The sequence below is a fragment of the Lipophrys pholis genome (assembly GCF_963383615.2).
Source record: "Lipophrys pholis genome assembly, chromosome: 23".
Taxonomy (NCBI): Eukaryota; Metazoa; Chordata; class Actinopteri; order Blenniiformes; family Blenniidae; genus Lipophrys; species Lipophrys pholis.
The window spans coordinates 6,698,711-6,721,570 of record NC_137645.1 but is presented as its reverse complement, the minus strand read 5'-3'; the positions used below and the strand labels follow the sequence as shown (position 1 = coordinate 6,721,570).

The 22,860-nt window shown below is 44.9% G+C and overlaps 3 protein-coding genes across 4 annotated transcripts; all 3 read left to right on the top strand.

Annotated features, from left to right (window-relative positions):
* The first annotated feature begins 1,892 nt into the window (after positions 1–1,892).
* On the top strand, positions 1,893–11,133 carry dzip1 (DAZ interacting zinc finger protein 1). Of its 2 annotated transcripts, none has more exons than XM_080493191.1 (15): positions 1,893–1,996; positions 2,071–2,625; positions 4,073–4,157; positions 4,242–4,516; positions 4,899–5,015; positions 5,687–5,749; positions 5,965–6,219; positions 7,385–7,427; positions 7,515–7,565; positions 8,337–8,512; positions 8,857–9,061; positions 9,154–9,313; positions 9,388–9,647; positions 10,046–10,167; positions 10,291–11,133. In XM_080493191.1, the coding sequence occupies exons 1-15, from the start codon at positions 1,994–1,996 to the stop codon at positions 10,468–10,470; spliced, it is 2,550 nt and encodes an 849-aa protein (XP_080349317.1). In that variant the 5' UTR covers positions 1,893–1,993; the 3' UTR covers positions 10,471–11,133. The 2 variants fall into 2 exon arrangements, with proteins under 2 accessions (XP_080349317.1, XP_080349316.1); XM_080493190.1 differs by having other exon boundaries at positions 10,243–11,133.
* A 599-nt stretch (positions 11,134–11,732) lies between these two features.
* On the top strand, positions 11,733–14,488 carry LOC308127541 (uncharacterized protein). The gene is made up of 4 exons (XM_080492661.1): positions 11,733–11,901; positions 12,302–12,414; positions 13,825–13,866; positions 13,944–14,488. The coding sequence occupies exons 2-4, from the start codon at positions 12,315–12,317 to the stop codon at positions 14,138–14,140; spliced, it is 339 nt and encodes a 112-aa protein (XP_080348787.1). The 5' UTR covers positions 11,733–11,901; positions 12,302–12,314; the 3' UTR covers positions 14,141–14,488.
* A 1,267-nt stretch (positions 14,489–15,755) lies between these two features.
* Positions 15,756–21,810, top strand: LOC308127602 (cilium assembly protein DZIP1-like; the record flags this gene model as incomplete). Its single annotated transcript, XM_080492735.1, has 10 exons — positions 15,756–16,031; positions 16,202–16,286; positions 16,371–16,645; positions 16,976–17,089; positions 17,167–17,229; positions 17,658–17,843; positions 19,151–19,284; positions 19,375–19,546; positions 21,522–21,545; positions 21,727–21,810. 10 exons carry the CDS (start codon positions 15,756–15,758, stop codon positions 21,808–21,810), a joined length of 1,413 nt encoding a protein of 470 aa, XP_080348861.1.
* Positions 21,811–22,860: the final 1,050 nt, after the last annotated feature.

Genomic DNA, 22,860 nt, shown 5'->3' with positions numbered 1-22,860 from the left:
CGGGCTTCTACATCTCGGGAGGAGCTGCTTCTCCTCCACACGGCCGCTGACTGATCATAGCCTCATAACTCTGAGAGGAGGAAGATGAGGAAGAGGAAGAACAAGTAGAGGAGAAGATCTCTGCTGCTCTCTGCTGGTCAGAACTTGATCATTCGTCAACTAAACAAATCTACATTGAACAGAAACAAACTGGTCATCAGAGTTCCAGGATACAGAAAGAAGCGGGGAAATTGATCTGAAGGATGTGAAAATGTAAAAACTAATTAAGTCATATCTTTCAAATCATTTAAAAATATAGATATTTAATGATCACATTCAATCATATCTTACTATTGTTTACTTTCATTATTTTACATTTTGAATATTATTTTTTCTCGTTTTAGGTTCTTTTTATCCACAATGGGCCTTATTTACCTTTATATTTATTGATGTCAACATTTATCCAAAAACAAAACTTTCTTTCCTTTGTTTTCTTATTTTTTCCTTTCGTCTATTTTTTGTTTTTGTTTTGTCTTTTTCCTTCCTCCCTCCCTTCCTTCCTTTCCTTTCACATACTATGGCCTCAAACTTTGTGATGTCATCCTTGAGAATTGGAGCGATATGAAGAATAAAAGAAGAACAATAAAAGATATGAAGAACGATTATTTGCGAGGAGAAATCCTGTAGCGCGTGTTCTGCTCCGAGAGGAGCCGAGCAGCAGGGGGTGTGACGTCACGAGAACCGGTATGAAAGCCAACCAGGCTGAAAGCAACACCGCTGCAGCCAAATCAGAAAGTTCCCGACTACCCATTGCTCACAAATATATTTAATAATATTTTTCACTGGGCAGCATTGTTTTCCTTTTTCCTTTAAAATGTTTTCTTTAAAATCATTTTCTGTTATATTCTTAAATATATAAAAGGCAGCTTGTCAGGATATCTTCTTTTTAGGATTTCGAACGTCGTATTTCATGATTGAAAACCTTCATTAAATTAACGAACTCTTTCTACTTCCGGTATTTGTCTATGACTTTATGTAGCTAATTTAGTTAATATTTTAGAAACTGATCGTTCAGGAATTATTGTTTTGTGTCTAAAACAATCAGAAATGTGAGTAAAAACAGTAGAATATCGGCAGAAGGTATATAAACATCACGCTTTATTAGTGTGGAGTTTTATTTTGAAGGCGGTTACCGGAAGTGGTTGAGTATAATTGACCCTCGACGTTTGGAATTTTTTTTCTTCCAGATTTTAGGAATGTGGAGCCTCGAGCCATAAAGCTCTCCAAAAAACTTCCAAGCCGGCCACCAAACCTTCTCAGTAAGCTTCTTCTCTCTGTTGCTACTCATTAAAAACCCCATGCTGTTCAGTTTGAGCACTTTAACGTGTATTTTAGACGATGTTTTAAAGTTTTTTATTTTTCTCGTTTACGTGAACTTAAAAAAAACCTACCGTTAGCTCGGCGGCATGGGGGAGTGTTGAGATAGTTTTAAGTTTTATTTTTACATTAAACCGGGATTAAATTACAGTGTTGGACGTATGGAGATGTTTGAAGGTGGTTGTTTATTGGTTTTTTTTAAAGATGTGAAATAACAAGAGAAAGATGCGGTGTTTCAGATGATCTGGTTACCGTGTTACTTGGTGACCGCCGCTGCTCGTAACATCGGGTGTTTAAAAGAGACGCAGAAACGGTAAATTTTGAAACTTTCTTGTAAATGCGGTTAAACTGTGTTCGCGGGGACAGTTACGGATTTTTACCATCAGCTGTTACCAAGGACGCTAAAGGACGTCGGTCACCAGTTAACACGGGAACCAGGTTAACCGAAACACGGGATTAAGCGTTGTTATGGAGACGCGGACGCTTGACGATGTTGTAGCTCTTTGCCACGTTCCGGTTTCTGTGTGTCTCTGCAGGGAGACGTTAGTCGCTGTGTTTTCACAACACTTCCGCTCCCGCGGGGACGCGGTCTCCATGGTAACAACGCGTTGATCTGCGGGGAGCACCAGAGCGGGAGATGGTGAGGAGGCTGCGTGGTGACATCGCCTCCATAAATTCAGGGTTTATTTGTGTTTTGAACGTTTCTCTTTCCAGCCATTCCAGGACGGCGTGTACTACCCCCTGAGCAGCGACGCACACTCGTCAGCCGGAATTCCCTCCCTCCTCAACTCGCCGTCCAGCGGCATGACTCCGTCCAGCGGGAACAACTCCACCGCCACCACCTTCAAGTTCCGCCCGCGGCGAGAGACGGTGGACTGGCGGCGCATCAATGCAGTGGACGTGGACCAGGTGGTGAGCCAGTTGGACGTGGACGCCCTGCAGGAGCACGTGGCCACCGTGACGTTCTGCAGCCTGGAGGGCGAGCGCTGCCCGCGGTGCCAGGCGCCGGTCGACCCAGCGCTGGTCAAGCTGCTGCGGCTGGCGCAGCTGACCGTAGAGTGGCTGCTGCACTGCCAGGAGGTCCTGGCGCTCAACCTGCGGGCGGCTGAGGAGCGGCTGGTGGTGGCCGGGCGGGAGCGCGACGAGCTGCTGGAGCACCAGCGGATGCAGGAGGAGCGGGCACGTGCGCTTGCCGTCGAGCTCAAGCAGCGCAAGAAGGTGATCCGCACGCAGCAGACGCTGCTGGCGCCGCAGATCATCAGCCACAAGGTAACGCCGCTGTCACCCCTCCCCCTCCCCCATTGTTCCCTTCATCTATTCAGGGGGAGGAATGCGATCCTTTTCTTTTCAACACTCGCCACAGCCGCCATTATAATAATCTGGATAAAAAGGATTTAAATCTGCCGAGCAGATGGCGGCGTTTTGTCGCAATTAGCATCTTTTTTTTCTTCTTCTTTTTTTTCTCCCCCCAATCCGAGGCTCAACCCCCAGCAGGTTATTTATAGAGCTAATCAACCCCCCCCCCACCACCAGCAGTGTACGATACAGCTGACCTGGCCGGCTGGTTACCATGGTAATGGATATAGTATGTCATGAGATCAAGCAGTTGCTAGGTAAACATGGCAGGTTGAATAATTGATGGAGTCCGTGCACGACCTTTGGCATTTGTTTTGGACCACACACACACACACACACACACACACACACACACACACACACACACACACACACACACACACACACACACACACACACACACACACACACACACAGTGTGAGTAACAGCATCTTTAACCGAGCATGAAGTCACAGGCGCTAAACGTGGCGTGTGATGCTGCAGCTCTTCAGATCATAATCTCTCACGCCACCTGTCAACAAGGAGGCGGATGAATTTCAATCATCAAGACATTATATATTCATTCACAACGTCGAGATCTGACAATCTATCAACGCTTTATTTTGTGTTATGATGCTCAATTTTGGTAAAAACATGCAGACATCACAAAATAACAAGCCCTGTTTCACATTATAAGACAAGAAAATCTAACACTTTCTTAAATTTGAGCTTTTCAAAAGGAAAGTTTTTGCATAAAATGTAATAAATTCGCTCTCGTTTCCATCGACTGGACAAAGTTGAGGTAAATTGAAATTGAAAACATATGAAACAGGAAGTGCCGTGTCAAAGGCCTGAATATGGTCCGGTCGGCTGCAAACTTGACAAACTACGTCAGAGTCCCGCCCTCATCACAGCCACATCACAATGACGACCATCAGCCATAGCGCCATCTGCTGGAGACAGGAAGTGAAGTGGAAATAACCTGAACGTGCGCCGTTCTGCCTCAAACGTCACACGTTGCTTCCCAGTCCTGTCCTCATCACACGAATCTCGGTCATCGCTCCACTTGTGGGCGTGGCCACAAACTTTAAATATTCGCCATCAAACAGGAAGTGAACTGTAACTATCCTCCACATGGTCCGATCGGCCTCAAACTTTACTCATTGCTTTAGAGTCCAGATCTGATCAGAGCCATACGACGACAACAACCGTCGGTCATAGCGCCACCTGTTGGAAACAGGAAGTGGGGCGTACATGCTCCGGCCCTGACGACACACATATAATGACTGACATTTATAGTCAGAGTCACGCAAGTAGCGAGGACCCGTTCAGCGCTGTACGCAGCTTTACTTTGTGTTGTTTTCTCTCTCTCTCTTTCAGTGTCCGCACTGCGAGAAAAAATTTCTCAACTCTACGTTCCTCCAGAGCCACATGCAGCGGCGGCACCCCGACGAGTTTGAGGCCCGTAAGTCAGTCAGTAGTCGTCCGCAGCACCTTGTGTTTTAAACAGGATCACTGAGGCCGTTTTATTCTCCCGCTGTCTGTGCAGAGCTGCAGTCCAAAGAGGAGAGGAAGTCCCAGATCGACGGCCTGAAGTCCCAGATCAGCGGCCTGAAGGAGCAGATCGTCCAGCAGCAGCAGGCGCTGGAGGCCAAGGCGGCTCGGGAGGAGCAGCAGCAGTCCCTCCACAAGGACCTCCTGAAGGAACTGGAACGCTTCAAGGCCGAGGAGATATCCCGCATGGACCGCAAGATTGAAGACAGCCGGGACGGCATGCGCAGAGAGATGGAGTTCATCTACAACCACAAAGTCCAGGCTCTTAACGTACGGCCAGCAGCCTACACCTTTCCTCCTTTATCTCTGTGACCTTGGGGGTTTTGCCCCGCACCTTCTAGTAAAGTCACAAAACACATCAGAAACTTGGGACGGGGCAAATTAGAGTTGTCGACGGGACGAATCAAAACTGCTAAAAGGTGTTAAAAATGGCAGAACAGTTTAGAAAACCGATAAAATGTCTCCAACTGATAAAATAAATTAAATCAGCTGAAATGACCTGAACTGCTAATAATGACCAAATGTGGTCAAAAATGTAGAAAATTTTAACATCTAAAATACATTAAACTGCTAAAAGTCATTAAAAAGTAAAAAGTGCTCACATGTAAAATACCATAAAAGACTTGGGTTCACCGTGTCGTTGCTTCGTCAGCAGGAAGTGAACCAGAACCAGGTGGCGAGGCCGGAGAAGACGGCCAGTCCAGAGAGAGACGTGGACAGCTACCGAGACGAGCAGATCCACAAGCTGCAGCTGCTCATCGGGAAACAGGTGGGTCCAGAGACCATGGGAGAATTCTGCAACCTAAGGGTATGTCCGTAAAGTCCCTCCTATCTCCTTATCTATGGACTTTACCTTAACCCCCTGGATGAAGTCACAGGGTTAAGGAAAGGTGTTGGGAGGCTTTCTAAGGGAGTTGGTGAAAGGCGATCACGGTGGTGTGGCAGTCGGACAGCACTTTCACTTAGTGACGTCATAACAATGCGACGGCGGCGCAAGTTAGTGACGTCTGCCGTGGTGGGGGAAAGAACTACAAGTTTCCGAAAATGGACTACAAAAAGCACATTTGGGTTTTAGAGGATTTAAAGTTGTTCAAGGCAGATTATTGTTTTGGTAACTTACATGATCTGCCCCCCTTTTCCGACATCGAGAGTTTCCCTGAACGCTCGGATGAGCGGGTCCCTTTAAATGTTGTCGCTGCAAGAATTGTGGGACAGCATGAGCTCGCCGCCTTTGATAAAGGAAGCATCAGTGGTACCTAAAGGAGGCTCTAAAAGAAGCAACGAGCCTCCTCTCCTTTGCTTATTGAGAAGTCGGACAGTTCTTATCATGGCCGCCACACAAAACACTTCCGGGGTTCAAGAAAAGTCGATAGAGAAGGAGATAAGTGGGACAATTCAGACGTAGCGTGTATCTGATGCGTTGTGAACCTTCTCTCTCAGGACAGGAAGTGGGAATCCAGACTGCAGGAGATGAAGTCTCAGCACGAATCTGAGAAGACGGAGGTAGGAGTCCAATTCTCTGGTTCTCATAGCATCGTCATCAATTGGTGGTTGTTTATTTGTCTATATATATATATATATATATATATATATATATATATATATATATATATATATATATATATATATATATAATTTCTGTGTATACTGTGTATGATTGTTGGTCTGTGCTAAATAAAGGCCTTGAGCCTGACGTCTCCTCTGGTTTTGTCTTGCAGCTGCAGGACGAACTGAGCCAGATGCGTCGCTCGGTGTCGGAGCAGCAGAAGAGCAGCAAGCGGCTGCAGGAGAAGATGAGCAGGACGCTGCAGGAGAAGGAGCAGACCATCCAGAGCATGAGGGACCAGAGGGACCAGAGGGACCAGAGGGACCAGAGGGACCAGAGGGACCAGAAGGACCAGAGAGAGCAGAGAGAGCAGAGGGAGCAGAGAGAGCAGAGAGAGCAGAAGAACCAGAGGGACCAGAGGGACCAGGTCAGCTCCAGCTCTCCTCCTCACACTGGACACGTAGAGGTCAGGGTTCACGTAGCAGGAAAAACCATGCCTGGGATAGATATAATTATTATTTTCATTAAATAAGTATAATTAATATAATTGCGTTCAAAATTGTTCCGATTTTAGCTTCTGCACATGCACAGTGGTCAACTTAGAATTAAATAGTTATTAAATAATATAGTTTCTTAATAATTATGTATTGAAAAAAATATTACAATTATTAAATACTAAGAATAAATATTAATTGATCATATTCAATATATTGCATACAAAAAGATTTGTATTAAATACTAAGAAAAAATATAAAAATAAAATGAAGTCAGTTATTAAATACTAAGAATATAATCATGATACTAAGAAAATGTATATTAAATATACCAATTATGAATATTAGACATAATTAATACATTGTGGAGGCAGAGAAAGATGAGACGGACAAAGGAGTCGAGTCGGTTTTTTCTTTATTGCCTCCGGCAGCCTGACAGTTCACCTATCAACATTTCTCTCCTGCATCACCGCACTTCCTCTTTTCACACCACCCCGTCACCAACACACCCCCACACGTCACCGACACGGCCACTCCATTCTGGGTGCGAGAACACCCTCCAGACGCACACCACACAGCCCCCCCCCCCCCCGAACAATCAGAATGGCACAACACATTAAAAAAACACAAAATAAAACAGTTTTTTAGTCCCATTTGGGAGGTCTGCACACCCGACCATAACAGCTGCGTTGCACCACCACAGGAGTAATATTAATACATAAATAAATAATTAATTAATTAATAAAGAATAAATATATACTAATATTAAATATATAGATAAGAAATCATATTAAATGCTTATAATATATATATATATATATATATATATATATATATATATTAAATACTAAGACAATTACTAATTGGTAAATTGTATTAAATACAAAATACTTAAATGTTAAGAAAAATATGAAAATAAATTATTAATTGATTAAAATATTGAAATACTAAGAATACATAATAAAAAACCATAACTTTGTATTGTATATATTCTTACATTCACTAGGATTCCGACGAGGACCGTACTGCGTGCCGAACCCAAAGAGAAGCCATTACTATAAAATAAAAGCTTTGACTGTCAACCGTTTTGTCTTTCAGGTCAAGAGCTTCTCGGTGAACACCAGTGCGGTAGAAGTTCCAGGTACGTTTCCACTTCCTGTTCCGCTTCACGTATCTGGAGAATCGCTGTGACGTTGCGTCCTGAGATGTCTGATGTGTTGGTTTGCAGTGGTGGTCACCGCCCCGCCGCCGGAGCCCCGACAGAAGCGAGTGATGCTGGGTGAGTAGAAGTGTGCGGGTGCTGCTGTGTATGATGAGCCCTGGGCTGACCTGATGTGTTCCTACTCAGAGGAGCCAGGCTCAGCTCTTAAGCTGGACCCAATACAGGAGCTGTCCGAGGAGGACCGAGGTAACGCCAACGTTAACGTTAACGCCTCCGCATGTCGCCGCCGCCACCGCTGCTGCTGCTGCTGCTGCATGGAAGGCAGGCAAAACTATGTGGCGTTTGACACGTTCATCACATGGTTGACATGCTGCTCGTCCGCCAGCCTCGTGCATGTGCTGGTTTCAGGCAAAAACAGAACATTTATTTTAAAAAACAGAAAAACCGTTAAATGGAAAAGAATAAAAAATGATGAACAAAAGAAAGAATAAATAAAGGAAAAAGGGGTTTTAAAAAATTAGTAAAGTAAAAATAACCGGTAAGCGACTGAAAATAGCCATAGAAGAGAAAAACGTATTTGATATATATTCAAATTGTTGCTATAACACTTGATGATTGCAACCTCAGTTTTTGTATGTAAAGTTTTTGTTTGTTTTTGTTTTGTGGCTCAAGACAAATTTTATTTGGTGTGAAATCCTGAAACCGGCTGTTTTGGTCATGAAGGTTGCAGACCTCTGAGCAAAACAAGCCGATATCACCCATTCTCATCCCGGTAAATCACGTGGTGGTCGTGCACATCGTCTGCCATCTTCGTGCATGTGCTGGTTTCAGGCCGTGGCGCTCCGTCTCCCCACCGTCCCACTGCTCATATTAACTTCTTCTCCGCAGACTCCAGCAGCAAGTCCGAGAGGAAGCCGGCGGAGAGGAAGGCCCAGCCGGCGGCGGAGAGGAAGCAGAGGGCGAACGTCAACATGCTGAAGAGGAACCCCAACATGAAGAAGGCCCTGCATCTGGAGCTGAAGCAGGCCATGGGAAAGAAGCTGGAGAACCTGGGAGTCAGGCCTGTACGTTTCACACTCACACACGTAGCTTGAAGCCTTGCCAGTGTTTTCTTTCAGTTCAGCTAAATGTATTCCTGAAACATTTGAAGCTTGAAATAAGCGGCGCAGTTGAAAAGTTCAAACGCTGATTTACAGAAGTGTGCTTGCTGTGAGGGGCGTGGTCTGTTATGGGGGCGTGGTCTGGTGTGAGGGGGTGTGGCCTGCATGTTGGCCCAGCTTCTTCTCGGAGTATGAAACGTCCTGACGGAGATATTTTTTCTGCTGCTGGCCGACGTCCTCATGCAAACTTCCTCTTTCTTCTTTCGGGAGTGTGCAGGGGCCTTTACGGTCCGATTGTTGTGTTCCAGGATCAGAGCGGCCTGAAGAACCAGGATGTGAAATCCACCTGGAACAAGCTGCAGTCCAAGCAGCAGAACACGGCCAAGACGTTGCCGGACTTCTGGCGCCAGCGGAAACAGATTTGCGTCGCCGTGGAGAAGAAGCTGGCCGCTAAGAGGAGAGCCAGCGACCCCGCCCTGCACGAACAGATCAGAGCCAGACACCAGGGCCAAGGTGGGTCTTCCCATTGGAGCTCTCCAACGCTCTGTGTCTGTGTGGTTAGAGTCTCTGTGTCTGACAGTTTGTACCGACGCTCTGTGTCACAGTGCTGCAGATCCGCCCTCGCTCCAGCAGCCTGCCCCCCAGAACGAGCCAGCAAACTTCCACACCAGCAGTCAACCAGCCAAAGACCCCTCAGCCGGCCCCCAGGACCAGGACCAGCTTCAAGACCTCCACCCCCCACACCAGGACGACCCCCGCCAGAAGGTACGACGCCGGCCCGGTTCAATAAGCAGCCAGAGTAAATCGATGAAGCTTAAAGTCAAACTCTGTGATTTCAGTTCACCTCCGTTCAGCTCAGACGAGGAGTCCGACGATCGCTCCGACTCGGACGACGACGACTCATCGCCAAAACCCCGCCAAGCCAGGTCCGTCGCCAGTGGCTTGTTCAAACAGGCGGCGGTCACCAAGCAGAGTTTTGAGGACGAAGACGACTGGTCCTTTTCCAGTGAGCTAGAGGAGATCGACATCAAGCAGCTCGGCCACAACAGAGACCAGAACGGTAACGTGGAGACCAGGAACACTGGGAGCACAGAGAAAGGTCAGTGGCTCAGGGTGAACAGTCACCGGAGAACGTTTGGGAGTTTGCTGTATTTTCTTTTATACATGTTTGGACGATTCTACCAGTAACTGGACACAGTAACATGTCAGCAACGAAAGGAGAAAAATCCCGTCAGTATTCAGCAGAGTCTCAGAAAAGGAAAAAATGAAATAAAAAGAAAGTAAGAAAAAAAAGGGGGGGAAGTAAAAAAAATGCTGCAGTAGTTCAAGCTGATCTGATTGGAAGTGCACAGCACTTGTAAACAGCTAAATGGCTAAAGCGGAAAGAAAAGATGATCAATCTAAAAAAATGGACTCAAAAGCTAAAAACAAAATATGATTGATCTAAATTGGAGCTTTAACACTTAATGAATGTAAACGTTCATGTTTGTGTTGCAGAGAATCGAGTCAGTGAACTGGCCAGACTCGCAATGAAGCAGTCTGCACAGCGAGTGCTTAAGATTCCAGCAGGGGGCGTCAGCGTCCTGCTTGGGAAGAAGGACGAAGTCCAGGAGCTTAAGGTGAGACACACTTCCCGTTTCCTGTCGGGTCACACAGAGGACGAGTGGTCCTGATGTTGTTTCCCGTGGCGACAGTACTCGGACCTGGAGGAGAGCAGTGACCGGATTGTCTCCACCCTGCAGGACAAAGCCGCCCCCCCGAGGAAGAGCCTGGACTTCCCCAGCACCAACGTGTGGGGAACCTCCACCGGAAAGAACCCCGGGTCGGGTCACTTCCCGGCTGAAGCCGGGACAGGAAGTACTCTGAAGAGCAGCCTGTGCTCCCTCAGTGACATCAGCGATGACGTGAGTAGTGAGTACTAACCAGGGGCCGATGAGACGAGCCGGGATGAACGTCCCCTGGAAGAATTCAAACACGTCCACCGGACTAAAACCAACACTGCTCCAAGAACAGGCAGGTCGCGATTCAAGCCGCGAGCTTCTGGTCGAGGAGGTGGAGTCTCCACAGTCTTCAAGGACAATTTTACATGTAAAAGATTTTGCCTCTTTTGAAGTCCAGCTGTTCACAATGGAATCGGCTTGTCCTCTCTGATGTGCTGTTGGTCCATCGTCCACCTAAATAGAACCAGAACTTTATTCAGGAGTTCAGCGAGTTCATAGCAGAGGTGGCCCCTCATCATGAACAACTCCTAATCTGTTGGGATTTTAACATCCATCCGTCTGTTGTCCATCTGGTCAATTGGTCGCTGACTTCAAATGTCTCTGTGGACAGACCAACACACAATGCTGGGCTTACGCTAGACCCAATTGTCTCTCTTGGTCTTGCCGTGTCACTTTGTGAAATATCCGACTCCCATTTTTACATTTTTTTTTAGGCAATTAATCTGAAGCAATAGTTTACCTCAACGCTTACTGGTACGAGTTTGTGTCAAATTTTGTACGTCACATCACATTTTATACGTCAGGAGCAGAGACTTTGTTTAGGAAATATTTATACAATAAATAAAAGACGTTCAAATATATTTCAATCATTCGTTTGTTTGTTTGGTCATTCAGTCACACAGAGAAGAATGTTTTGATGGAAACTTTAGTTATAGAGCAATTAAATCATGAAGTTCTTAGCAGGTAACGTGTGTATACAAATGAAACTTCAATTTACTGGATGTTTTAAAAAAGGTAGTGGTGAAATTCCTGAAATCATTATTTCAAAAAAAAAAAGCTGTTTTAAATTGCAGGTGATTTGGATTTCACAAGTTGAAAGCGTGATAATGATAAAATCGCAATATCTCGCTCAGCCGTGATTAACATTGAACCAAAAGTTTATCCAGGTTAAAACATTTGTAAATTAATATTTACAAGTTATCTGGCGGGAAGATGCTAACTAGTTAGCTCCCTTTATCCAAACCAACAGACGTGTGGGAATCAAAGTGTACGAATTGAAAACGTTACAAAGGACAATCTTCTCCGTTCTGGTAGTACCTTGGCGCTAGATTCACTTTTGAGTCGGACACTTCCCTCGGTACACAAGTAGACACACACACACACACACACACACACACAGAAGTGTGTGTGTGTGTGTGTGTGTGTACAGATGATGCAAGGGGTGTTGTCAGCCACGCACTTGAAGACATCTGTGTTTTAGCGTCGGAGAGGTGGAGCCATGAACAGATCCTGACCCTGGAGACTGACACCACACCCATCTGTGTGTGTGTGTGTGTGTGTGTGTGTGTGTGTGTGTGTGTGTGTGTGCGCAGCACACTCTTCTTGCTGAATACAGAGCTGCCTGCACAACTGGTGAGTTCCGTGTCTTTTTTTATATATTTTCGATCAGAAAAAGACGTCATAAACACTTAGTTTCTACTCTGTTGTGAAAAACAATTACTAACCTTCATCTGTGCAGTTTGAAAACAATTGACCATCATAGAGCGTGAGGACGCCTGACGATTAAACTTATTGTGCATTACGGTGAAAAAAAATCTATAGTTGGGCCAACTTAAGTGAATTGCTTCGACTGGTAACATCTAAGTTCTTTTAAACTTAAACGACTTAAGTCCAAAGAACTTGATACATTTAGATGTTACCAACCGAAGCAATTCAATTAAGTTCTCCCAACTGTTTTTATCTTTTTTTTTTAAAGTGTATCATCTGCATATTTGAGGTTGATTTGAATACGATGAGTCTTTGTTGCTTCCAGGTTCACCGTCAGCATGAACACATTCAGCTCGTCCACCCCGTCGCCTGGCAGAGCAGGACACACGTCTCCTCCTTACACTAACTCAGACCTGGTGACCAGGATCGGAGCGTCAGGTACACACACACACACACACACACACACACACACACACACACACACACACACACACACACACACACACACACACACACACACACACACACACACACACACACACACACACACACACACACACACAAAAAGATTTTTGTTTAAGACTGGGATCAGTTTTTTTTATCTAAAATATCACGATGACACCTGTGGGGTTTTTTCAAAAACTGGACAAGAAACTAAGACGAAGACGGAGACGGCAGCCTGCGGCTCTTTAGCTCTTCTGCATCTCGAAGCTTTCACTAAATTATATCTTGGTTTCATTTGATTCATGCGCAAAAAGTCGTTTTCAACAGGACTTTTAACTCTCGGCTAAAAAGGGCTTTTAAAAAAGGCAACGTTAAAATGGGGAAAAATAGCTAAAAACACAAACACAGGAAATGAGGGGAAACGGCAGCGGCAAAAAACAAGAGTCTAAAATGTCTAAATTGTCTGGAAAACACTGAAAAAGAAAGTTGAAACTTATTATCAGGAACAAAAACAGCTGAACTGAAATTAAAAGTCCATAAATGCAACATAAGACTGTTTATATTTGTAAATCAAAACTATATAGGAAACTTAAAAAGCCGTATTCCCTTCACTTTAAAGCTTAAACGTGTTTTGCGGCTCCAGGTAAATCAGATTTGGTTGAAAGTGACAAAACGGCTCTTTTGGTGCTAAAAGCTGCAGGATTCTGTGCTGAGAGGAGTCAAACTGTGGATTTACAGCTGATTCGCATGCCTGGCTACTGTTTGGCCGGAAAGAGGCATAAACTTTCACTCTCAAGTCGTCTCCGATGGTTGTAACTGGATGTGGGGCGGCTGGCGAGGGGTTGGCGTGCGTTCAGCGGGGAGCGTCTTATCAGCGCCATGTCAGAGTTTAGAAAGGAGCACGAAGCGATGCCCCGGGGGCGGGTGGGGGAAGTCGCCGTGGAGATAAGAGCAAACACGCCGATACCGGCCGGCACCAGTTTCCACAGCAGGGCCAAACGGCACCAACGGGGCTAAATAAGAAAAACAGCCACAGTCCACCTGTGTGATGATCAAAGTTATTTACTGTGATAAGTCGTGTTTTCTTGACAGTATGTTTGGGTCTGAGACTGCAATAACAACTCGACTTAAGCCGAGTGTTTATAGCTTCTCTCAATTCTTAGATGCCAGTGACGTTGTGATTCTGTTTTCCTAATGCCAAAGACTCTAAGGCCCCGTTTCCACGGCAACGTATGACGTGACAACGCCTTGACCGTTAAAGGAAAGTGTTGCCTTCACACCGCAGCAGCAGGCACACTGACAACGATGTAGTTAGTATGGTGGACATACTGAAACAAAACCACGTTGTCACGTGAAACGTTGCCATGGAGACAGGGCCTTAATTGAATTTGTTTGTGTTTCCAGCGCCGCACTCCGACATAGCAGATCTGGCAGCTTTAATCGGAGGTGAGAGAAAAAGCTATATCCTCCTTCTTAGCGTCTACGTTGATCCGTTAACGTCGTCGTACCGTTCACTTGTACAGGAATCATCAGCTTGGTGCTGCTGGTCCTGATCTGCACCATCGCCGTGCTGCTGTGGTGTCTGTCCAGACAGAAAGGCTCGTACGCCACCAACGAGACGGACGAGGACGACGATATCGACGAGGACGAGGACGAGTCCGTCAGCTCCGACAAAGCTCTGCAGATGAAGGAGCCGCTGAAGCCCAAAGACGACGACTAGATGAGGGAACCAGAGGAAAAGCGGCTTTGTAGCAGCTTCAGGCAGGAACCAGTAACGTTTTCTCAAGGATTCTAGTTTCTTTAAGGCTTTTGAAGCCCCTTGTTCTATGGCCACGTTCACACATCGCCAGAGCGTCGATATTTCTCTGCATTTTTCTCTTTGAATGTTGAGACGGGGAGACGGAGATTTACGTCACAGAGTGCGACGGAAGCGTCGTCAGCATGTGACCCGTGTTGAAGACGGGATGATTCCTGATAAGCTCAAAACACTGCAAAAATAAAACGTGGCAGCAGAAGTTTATAGTTTTTTACCGTTTGTGTAAAAGAAAATAAAGTTTACACTTTCTGATGCTTTGTGGCTCCTATTTTTTTCTGTAAAAGTTGATTTTTAAGATGTTTTGAATTAATTTGCACATCTTCAGGACTCTTATTCATAAAAAAAAAGGGTGAAAGTGTGAAAAACATGCAAAAAAGAGGCCATTTCCCCGGTGGGAATGTGTTTTGTGTTGGAATATTAATTCCTCATGGTGACGGCAGAGGAGATGTGGACTCATGTTTCTGCAGTTCTGTCAGATGGGACCATTATTATTAACAGCGTTGCCACAGTTACCTTGAAAAAGTAATCAGATTACTGATTACTAGTTAACCGAACGCGCCATTAGAGCGAGCTGGTCCTTGATTGGCTGAGAGTGGAGAAGGGGGCGTGTCGGGTGAGCGTGCGGGTCCGTTTGGAGAACAGCCTTCAAAGCGCAAGTGACGCGGGTTGGTTTTATGACGTCACAAAGAGCGCTCTAAAAACTCCGTTTGTGCTCCGCAGGCACTCAGAATTCTCCAAACTGCAGAGACGATCAGACTCTTCATTTTCCAAGAGATCTTTTTGGTCAGGACACGTGGCTTTTATTTTACGCCCCGGAGTTAAACGTTCGTGAAGAACATAGACATACATACATAGTTTCATAGAAGTGTATTGTGCAGAGCCTGATCCTCTGCTGAAGTTAGCGTGTGGTCACTAACACACGCCATCAGATCTGAAGAGGAAGGTCTTGTGCGATCAAGTGTGTAGAATCTTGATCGGTGAAGATTTTAAAAATCCAATTGTGTGCGCCAGTCTTCAGCTGACACGACAGAGAATCCAGCAGGTAACATCTATGTTTAACTTCATGCAAAACCTTCCTGACCAGCAGCTTTTAAAACATTACCGTGGAACTTTAGCCACACAGCAAATTCAATGAGCCTTTTCCCATTGCTTAGAATAATGCAGAAATTCACTCTGATGCACGTTTTGGTATTAGAATGCTTTTAGCTTTTATTTTTGCAGTCCTTTTGATATCTTTTAGACTTTTCTACAGTTTCTTTTGCATGTAAACAGATGGAATTTTATTTATTTATGTATTTGTAGCCTATGCCTCTTTAAAACCTTCACAAAGTTAAACAATTCAACTTTTTAAACGTTCGACTATTAATTAAAAAAAACACTTTAAACTTCTAAACTTTTTTAATTTTTTTCTTTCAAAATCTTTTTATTAACAGTTTACAACACTCATCCCCAGGTGGAGCAGATACACGTCACATTCTTAGGTTTGACTGATTTGATCCATCCACCCAACCCCAGCGGCATGACTCAGTCCAGCGGGAACAACTCCGCCGCCTCCACCTTCAGTTTCCGCCGGCGGCGGGAGACGGTGGACTGGCTCCGCATCAATGCGGTGGACGTGGACCAGGTGGTGAGCCGGTTGGACGTGGACGCCCTGCAGGAGCACGTGGCCACCGTGATGTTCTGCAGCCTGGAGGGCGAGCGCTGCCCGCGGTGCCAGGCACCGGCCGACCCTGCGCTGGTCAAGCTGCTGCGGCTGGCGCAGCTGACCATAGAGTGGCTGCTGCACAGCCAGGAGGTCCTGGCGCTCAACCTGTTGGAAACAGGAAGTGGGGCGTACATGCTCCGGCCCTGACGACACACATATAACGACTGACATTTATAGTCAGAGTCACGCAAGTAGCGAGGACCCGTTCAGCGCTGTACGCAGCTTTACTTTGTGTTGTTTTCTCTCTCTCTCTCTTTCAGTGTCCGCACTGCGAGAAAGAATTTCTCAACTCTACGTTCCTCCAGAGCCACATGCAGCGGCGGCACCCCGACGAGTTTGAGGCCCGTAAGTCAGTCAGTAGTCGTCCGCAGCACCTTGTGTTTTAAACAGGATCACTGAGGCCGTTTTATTCTCCCGCTGTCTGTGCAGAGCTGCAGTCCAAAGAGGAGAGGAAGTCCCAGATCGACGGCCTGAAGTCCGAGATCAGCGGCCTGAAGGAGCAGATCGTCCAGCAGCAGCAGGCGCTGGAGGCCAAGGCGGCTCGGGAGGAGCAGCAGCAGTCCCTCCACAAGGACCTCCTGAAGGAACTGGAACGCTTCAAGGCCGAGGAGATATCCCGCATGGACCGCAAGATTGAAGACAGCCGGGACGGCATGCGCAGAGAGATGGAGTTCATCTACAACCACAAAGTCCAGGCTCTTAACGTACGGCCAGCAGCCTACACCTTTCCTCCTTTATCTCTGTGACCTTGGGGGTTTTGCCCCGCACCTTCTAGTAAAGTCACAAAACACATCAGAACCTTGGGACGGGGCAAATTAGAGTTGTCGACGGGACGAACCAAAACTGCTAAAAGGTGTTAAAAATGGCAGAACAGCTTAGAAAACTGACAGAATGTCTCCAACTGATAAAATAAATGAAAACAGCTGAAATGACCTGAACTGCTAATAATGACCAAATGTGGTAAAACCTGCCCAAATGGAGAGCGCTAGAGAAAAATAGAACTTGGGTTCACCATGTCGTTGCTTCGTCAGCAGGAAGTGAACCAGAACCAGGTGGCGAGGCCGGAGAAGACGGCCAGGCCAGAGAGAGACGTGGACAGCTACCGAGACGAGCAGATCCACGAGCTGCAGCTGCTCATCGGGAAACAGGTGGGTCCAGAGACCAGGGGAGAATTCTGCAGACTGGATCTGATGCGTCCTAACGCTCTGTGAACCTTCTCTCTCAGGACATGAAGTGGGAATCCAGACTGCAGGAGATGAAGTCTCAGCACGAGTCTGAGAAGAAGGAGGTAGGAGTCCAATTCTCTGGTTCTCATAGCATCGTCATCAATTTTGGATTTATTCTTTATTTAATTGATATGTGATTAAAAGCTGTTCTTTATATTTTAATTAAAAGTAAATTTCTTTAGATGTTTTTTCATTTTACTTTATTTTTATTATTAATTTCAATTGTTATTTTTATTAATAAAATTGTTCTGGTGTGTGATTTAATTAATTGTTTTAATAATTTTTTAACGATTTGATTTCTTTAAAAAATATATAAATTTCTATTATTTGTATGTATTTCTTCAATATGTTTTATTTTAATTAATTAAATTTTAAAAATTTAGTATTTTTAATTTCAACATTTAAGTTTCTATTTGGTATTTATATATATTTTTTATCTTTTAATATATATCAATGTATTTTTCTTCTAATATTCTTGATATTGTTGCAGGAAAAGATGAGCAGGGCGCTGCAGGAGAAGGAGCAGACCATCCAGAGCATGCAGAGGGAACAGAGGGAGCAGAGAGAGCAGAGAGAGCAGAGGGAACAGAGGGAGCAGAGAGAGCAGAGAGAGCGAGGGGAGCAGAGAGAGCAAAGGGACAGCTCCAGCTCTCCTCCTCACACTGGAAACATAGAGGTCAGGGTTCACATAGCAGGAAAAACCATGCCTGGGATAGATATAATTATTATTTTCAATTCTAATTAATAAATAAGTATAATTAATATAATTGTGTTCAAAATCGTTCCAATTTTAGCTTCTGCACATGCACAGTGGTCAACTTAGAATTAAATAGTTATTAAATAATATAGTTTCTCAAAATTTTTTTAAATGATTAAATACTAAGAATAAATATTAACTGATCATATTAAATATATTGCATACAAAAGATTTATTTTAAATACTAAGGAAAAATATAGAAATGAATGTCAATTATTAAATATAATCGTATTATACTAAGAAAATGTATATTAAATATAACAATTATGAATATTATACATAATGAATCCATTAATATCAGATAAATAAATGGTATTTAATTATTAAAGAATAAATAATATATGCTAATATTTAATATATGAATAATAAAAAATATTTATTGTCAAGAATATATTAAAAATGTAATAAATACTAAGAAAATGTAGAATTGTTAAATAATATTACATATACAACGCTCAGAAAAATATGAAAATAGAATTCATTATTAATTGATTAAAATATTGAAATCCTAAGAATACATTTGATAAAAACCATAACTTTGTATTGTATATATTCTTACATTCACTAGGATTCCGACGAGGACCGTACTGCGTGCCGAACCCAAAGAGAAGCCATTACTATAAAATAAAAGCTTTGACTGTCAACCGTTTTGTCTTTCAGGTCAAGAGCTTCTCGGTGAACACCAGCGTGGTACTACTGTGTGAGCCCCTAAGCTCGTTAGCACGTAGCATGTAGCCTCACTACTATGTGAGCCCCTAAGCTCGTTAGCACGTAGCATGTAGCCTCACTACTATGTGAGCCCCTAAGCTTGTTAGCACGTAGCATGGAGCACAGAGTTTACGTGAAGTGCCTGAACTCCTCCCTCAAGGCTGTCAGCTGCTGTCGTAAAAACCAGACCAACATGGTGGCTCAGACACAAACACATTTTTCTTCCCGTTTTCTTTCAGTTCGGCTAAATGTATTCCTGAAAACATTTCAAGATTGAAATAAGCTGCGCGGTTGAAAAGTTAAAACACTGCTTTACAGGAGCGCGCTTGCTGTGAGGGGCGGGGCTTGTTGTGGGGGGGTGGTCTGCGTGAGGGGGTGTGGTCTGCGTGTTGGCCTTGAATATGAAATATCCTGACGAAGACAGTTTTTCTGCTGCTGGCCGACGTCCTCATGCAAACTTCCTCTTTCTTCTTTCGGGAGTGTGCAGGGGCCTTTACAGTCCGATTGTTGTGTTCCAGGATCAGAGGGGCCTGAAGAACCAGGATCTGAAATCCGCCTGGAACAATTTGCGGTCCGAGCAGCAGAAAGCAGCCAAGAGATTTCCGGGTTTCAGGGGCCGGCGGAGCAGCATCGGTACGACCGCCACCAGCAGGTACGACAATCGGCCGGCTTTAACCAGCAGCCAGAGTAAATCGATGAAGCTCAAAGTCAAACTCTGTGATTTCACTTTGCCTCCGTTCAGCTCAGATGAGGACTCCGACACAGACGACGACGATGACTCATCGCCAAAACCCCGCCAAGCCAGGTCCGTCACCAGTGGCGCGTCCAAACAGGCGCTGGTCACCATGCAGAGCCTTGAGGACGAAGACGACTCGTCCGATTCCAGTGAGATGGAGGAGAAGCAGAGCGCCAATGTAACAGGTCTCAGACTGAGTACCTGTAAACAGATAAGGTTTCCTGTAAAACAGGAGAAATCATGAGACGGGCGACCGTTGCTTCTTTACCATTGAACTTCTCTCAGCCGAATTTATTTACAAAGTTACAAGATTCTCTTTCATTCAATAGGTCTTTTCACACTCAAATCTCAGTTTGACAGAGCAACATGCACAATATTCAAAACCAGAACCAAAATACACACTTTGTCCTGGATTCAGTGTATTACTGTACTAACATATTGCCATTCAGTATGTTAACTGAGTCACTATATACTTTATATATACGAAAACAATAACATGAAACACCAAATGTGTATTTCATCTTACCTAGTGCAAATAAAACTGACATGAGCATATCACATTCCATAACTGTGGGCTTCGGATCAAGGCATGAGCTGAACATTACACCATTTTACACTTTTAACGACTTACGACACACAGACATACATATGAAACTTTAACATCTCATGAATTTACAGGTGAACAATATACTGTCCCTAAGAATCGTTTTTAAACTCAAAATAAAATGTACTGGAGCCAGAAACTGTGACGTGGTTTGGCCACAATAAAATAATAATACGGCGTCGCGGTATTATTACACGGGAAAAACGTATTTTTCACTTGTTCTGAAAACCACTCAAACATTGACAATACTTTCCCAGAATCGATCTAACATCTTCTTTACATGTATAGCACCCACACGAGTGATTATTAACATTTTTATTACTCCACCAACCTGTAAAACAGGAGAAATGATGAGACAGGCGACCGTTGCTTCTTTACCATTGAACTTCTCTCAGCCGAACGAGGAAGTCAACGAACGTCCGCACAAGGAGGGTCCCAAAGGAAAAGCACGGCGCAACACTGCCTCCTGCTGGCAACACTGGAAAGCTCTCAGTGCATCAAATAAATAAAGTTTTTGGTGTTCTCAAAACCTAATAATTGGCCATTTGGGCTCATCTTAATACATTTCTTTGACGGAAATAATCTTTCCAAATTAAAACAACCAAAATTCCATAAAATGTGACGATACATTTAATGGGCGTCACACGCTCCCTGACAAAACAGAAATGGCTCCAGACATTCAAAAACTCTTAACCCTCAAATCCTTTCAACATTCCATATTTTTGTAACAATTTCAAAACTCAAAGGTAAATTCAAGACAAATCTGTCTACTAATATATGCGTGCGTTTCAATATACAAACAATGGTGTAGGGAATCGTGTGGTTGGTGTGTATGGTAAGACTTGGTATGGTGTGGGATACAGCAACATCTCACCATGTGGGTGGTAGGTGAATGGGTATGGTTGCATTTCCCAGGTTGGTACTGTTGGCAATCTATAGGCCCCGATTGTGTTGCAGATGGCCTGGGGTTGGTATGAGGGTTGACCTAATGTTTCGTAGGTGAACATTTGGGTGGGCTTTCTCTCCCGAGTGGAACTTCGAGTTTGTGGCTGGCTAGCCTGATCATCGCTGGGCTGCTCACTGACTGCCGGAGGCATTAAAAACTTATTGGCTTCCTGCTCAGTTTCTGCTGGTATTGGATCAACAGGTAAATGCTCCTCCTCTGCCCATTGCTCTTCATGTGTCCTCTGTCCCATTTCTCTACTCTCAACTTCAGGTAAGCTGTCCCTTCTTTCACTGGAATGTAAACTTTGTCTTGTTTCTCTTTCAGGTACAAGTGGTTGCATGTGGTCAGATCTCTTTGTGGTTGTTACATGACTAGAATGTTGACCAGGGTGTCTCTGAGACACTGGCTGTACTTCTGTATTCTCAAACCTTCTCTTTACAGGTATTCTCAGCCAGTATTGGCGTCCATCATCATCAGAAGAGTCACTGCTGGGGTTCCATTCACTCTGTCTCTTTGTATTTGGCTGTCTGATTCTTGCTCTCTGTTGGAGTGGTTGTGTTGATGGAGCAGGTAAGTGTTTCGGTGAGTCTCTGTTTCGTTCAGTGGGTGTTCCCTGGGATGGCTGAGGTAAGTCTACTGGTAGGTCATTGACCAAGTGAAGTAGGTTTCGGTGTAGGGTGCGTATTTTATTTCCACCGGTTTCTGGCGTCACTTTGTAGACCGGCCCATCAGCAAACCTCTCCTTCACAACATGGACCATGTCTTCCCAGTATGCTCTCAGCTTCCCTGGACCACCTCTCTCACTTAGGTTACGCACCAAGACACGGTCACCCGGTTCCAGAACAACACCCTTCATGTGGCGGTCATAGTATCTCTTCCCCCGAGCACTTGAGTGTTGACTGCTCTCGGCGGCGAGTCTGTAAGCTTCCTTCATTCTGGAAGCCCACTTCTCTGCATAGCCTCGTGGGGATGTAGCTTCTTCTTCACTTCCTAAGCCAAATATCATGTCCAACGGCAGGCGTGGGTGCCGACCGTACATCAAATAGAAGGGAGAAAACCCAGTCGCCTCGTGCCTGGTACAGTTATAGGCGTGGATGACTTTAGACAGATGCTCCCTCCATCTCTCTTTTTCTTTTGCTTTCAGGGTCCTGAGCATTTGAAGCAATGTACGGTTGAATCTCTCTGCCGGGTTCCCTTGAGGATGGTAGGGGGTGGTCCTTGACTGACCCACGCCACTGAGTTGCTGCAAGGTTTTAAACAGTTCATTCTCGAATTCCCTCCCCTGGTCGTGATGAAGTTTCCATGGGTATCCGAAACGCGGGATGAAATCGTCAAAGAGCCTCTCTGCAGCCATTTTTCCAGACTTATTTCGGGTAGCATAGGCTTGCGCAAATCTAGTAAAATGGTCTACGACAACCAGAATATACTCGAAGCCTCCCTTACTTGACTCCAGGTGTAGATAGTCAATTGACACGAGCTCAAGGGGTGAGCTGGTGGTAATGCTCCCCATGGGTGCTCTAATGTGCGAGACCGGTTTTTTCTGTTTGATGCAGGGGCATTTTCTTGTCACATAAGTCTCAACATCTTGTTTCATGTATGGCCAATAAAATCGATCTCTAGCGAGGCCCAGGACTCTCTCGGTCCCCATATGACCCATGTCATCGTGCAGGTGTTTCAGGACCATAGAGCGGTACTGGTTTGGCAGAACAAGTTATCTCCTTTGACTGGTTTCCCTGTATAGCAGACCATCTTTGAGGTGGAGTTTATCCCATTCATGGAGAAGTTTCTTGGCCAGACCACTAACTCCCCTTCTCACATCACTCTTCAGACTGTTGTTAGTTTCTTTTAGTCTGATGACTTGAGTGATGGCAGAATCACTTCGCTGAGCATTCACGAGATCATCATGGCTTATGGTTGGGAGCAGCTCTGGTGACTGTACGAT

Excerpts from the sequence above, each read along its gene's own strand:
- LOC308127541 (XM_080492661.1), top strand. The coding sequence starts at position 12,315 with ATGAACACATTCAGCTCGTCCACCCCGTCGCCTGGCAGAGCAGGACAC. Across the intron at positions 12,415-13,824 it reads GACCAGGATCGGAGCGTCAG|CGCCGCACTCCGACATAGCA; the intron begins GTACACACACAC and ends TTGTGTTTCCAG. Across the intron at positions 13,867-13,943 it reads TCTGGCAGCTTTAATCGGAG|GAATCATCAGCTTGGTGCTG; the intron begins GTGAGAGAAAAA and ends TCACTTGTACAG.
- dzip1 (XM_080493190.1), top strand. Across the intron at positions 4,158-4,241 it reads CCCCGACGAGTTTGAGGCCC|AGCTGCAGTCCAAAGAGGAG; the intron begins GTAAGTCAGTCA and ends CTGTCTGTGCAG. Across the intron at positions 9,314-9,387 it reads AGGACGACCCCCGCCAGAAG|TTCACCTCCGTTCAGCTCAG; the intron begins GTACGACGCCGG and ends CTGTGATTTCAG.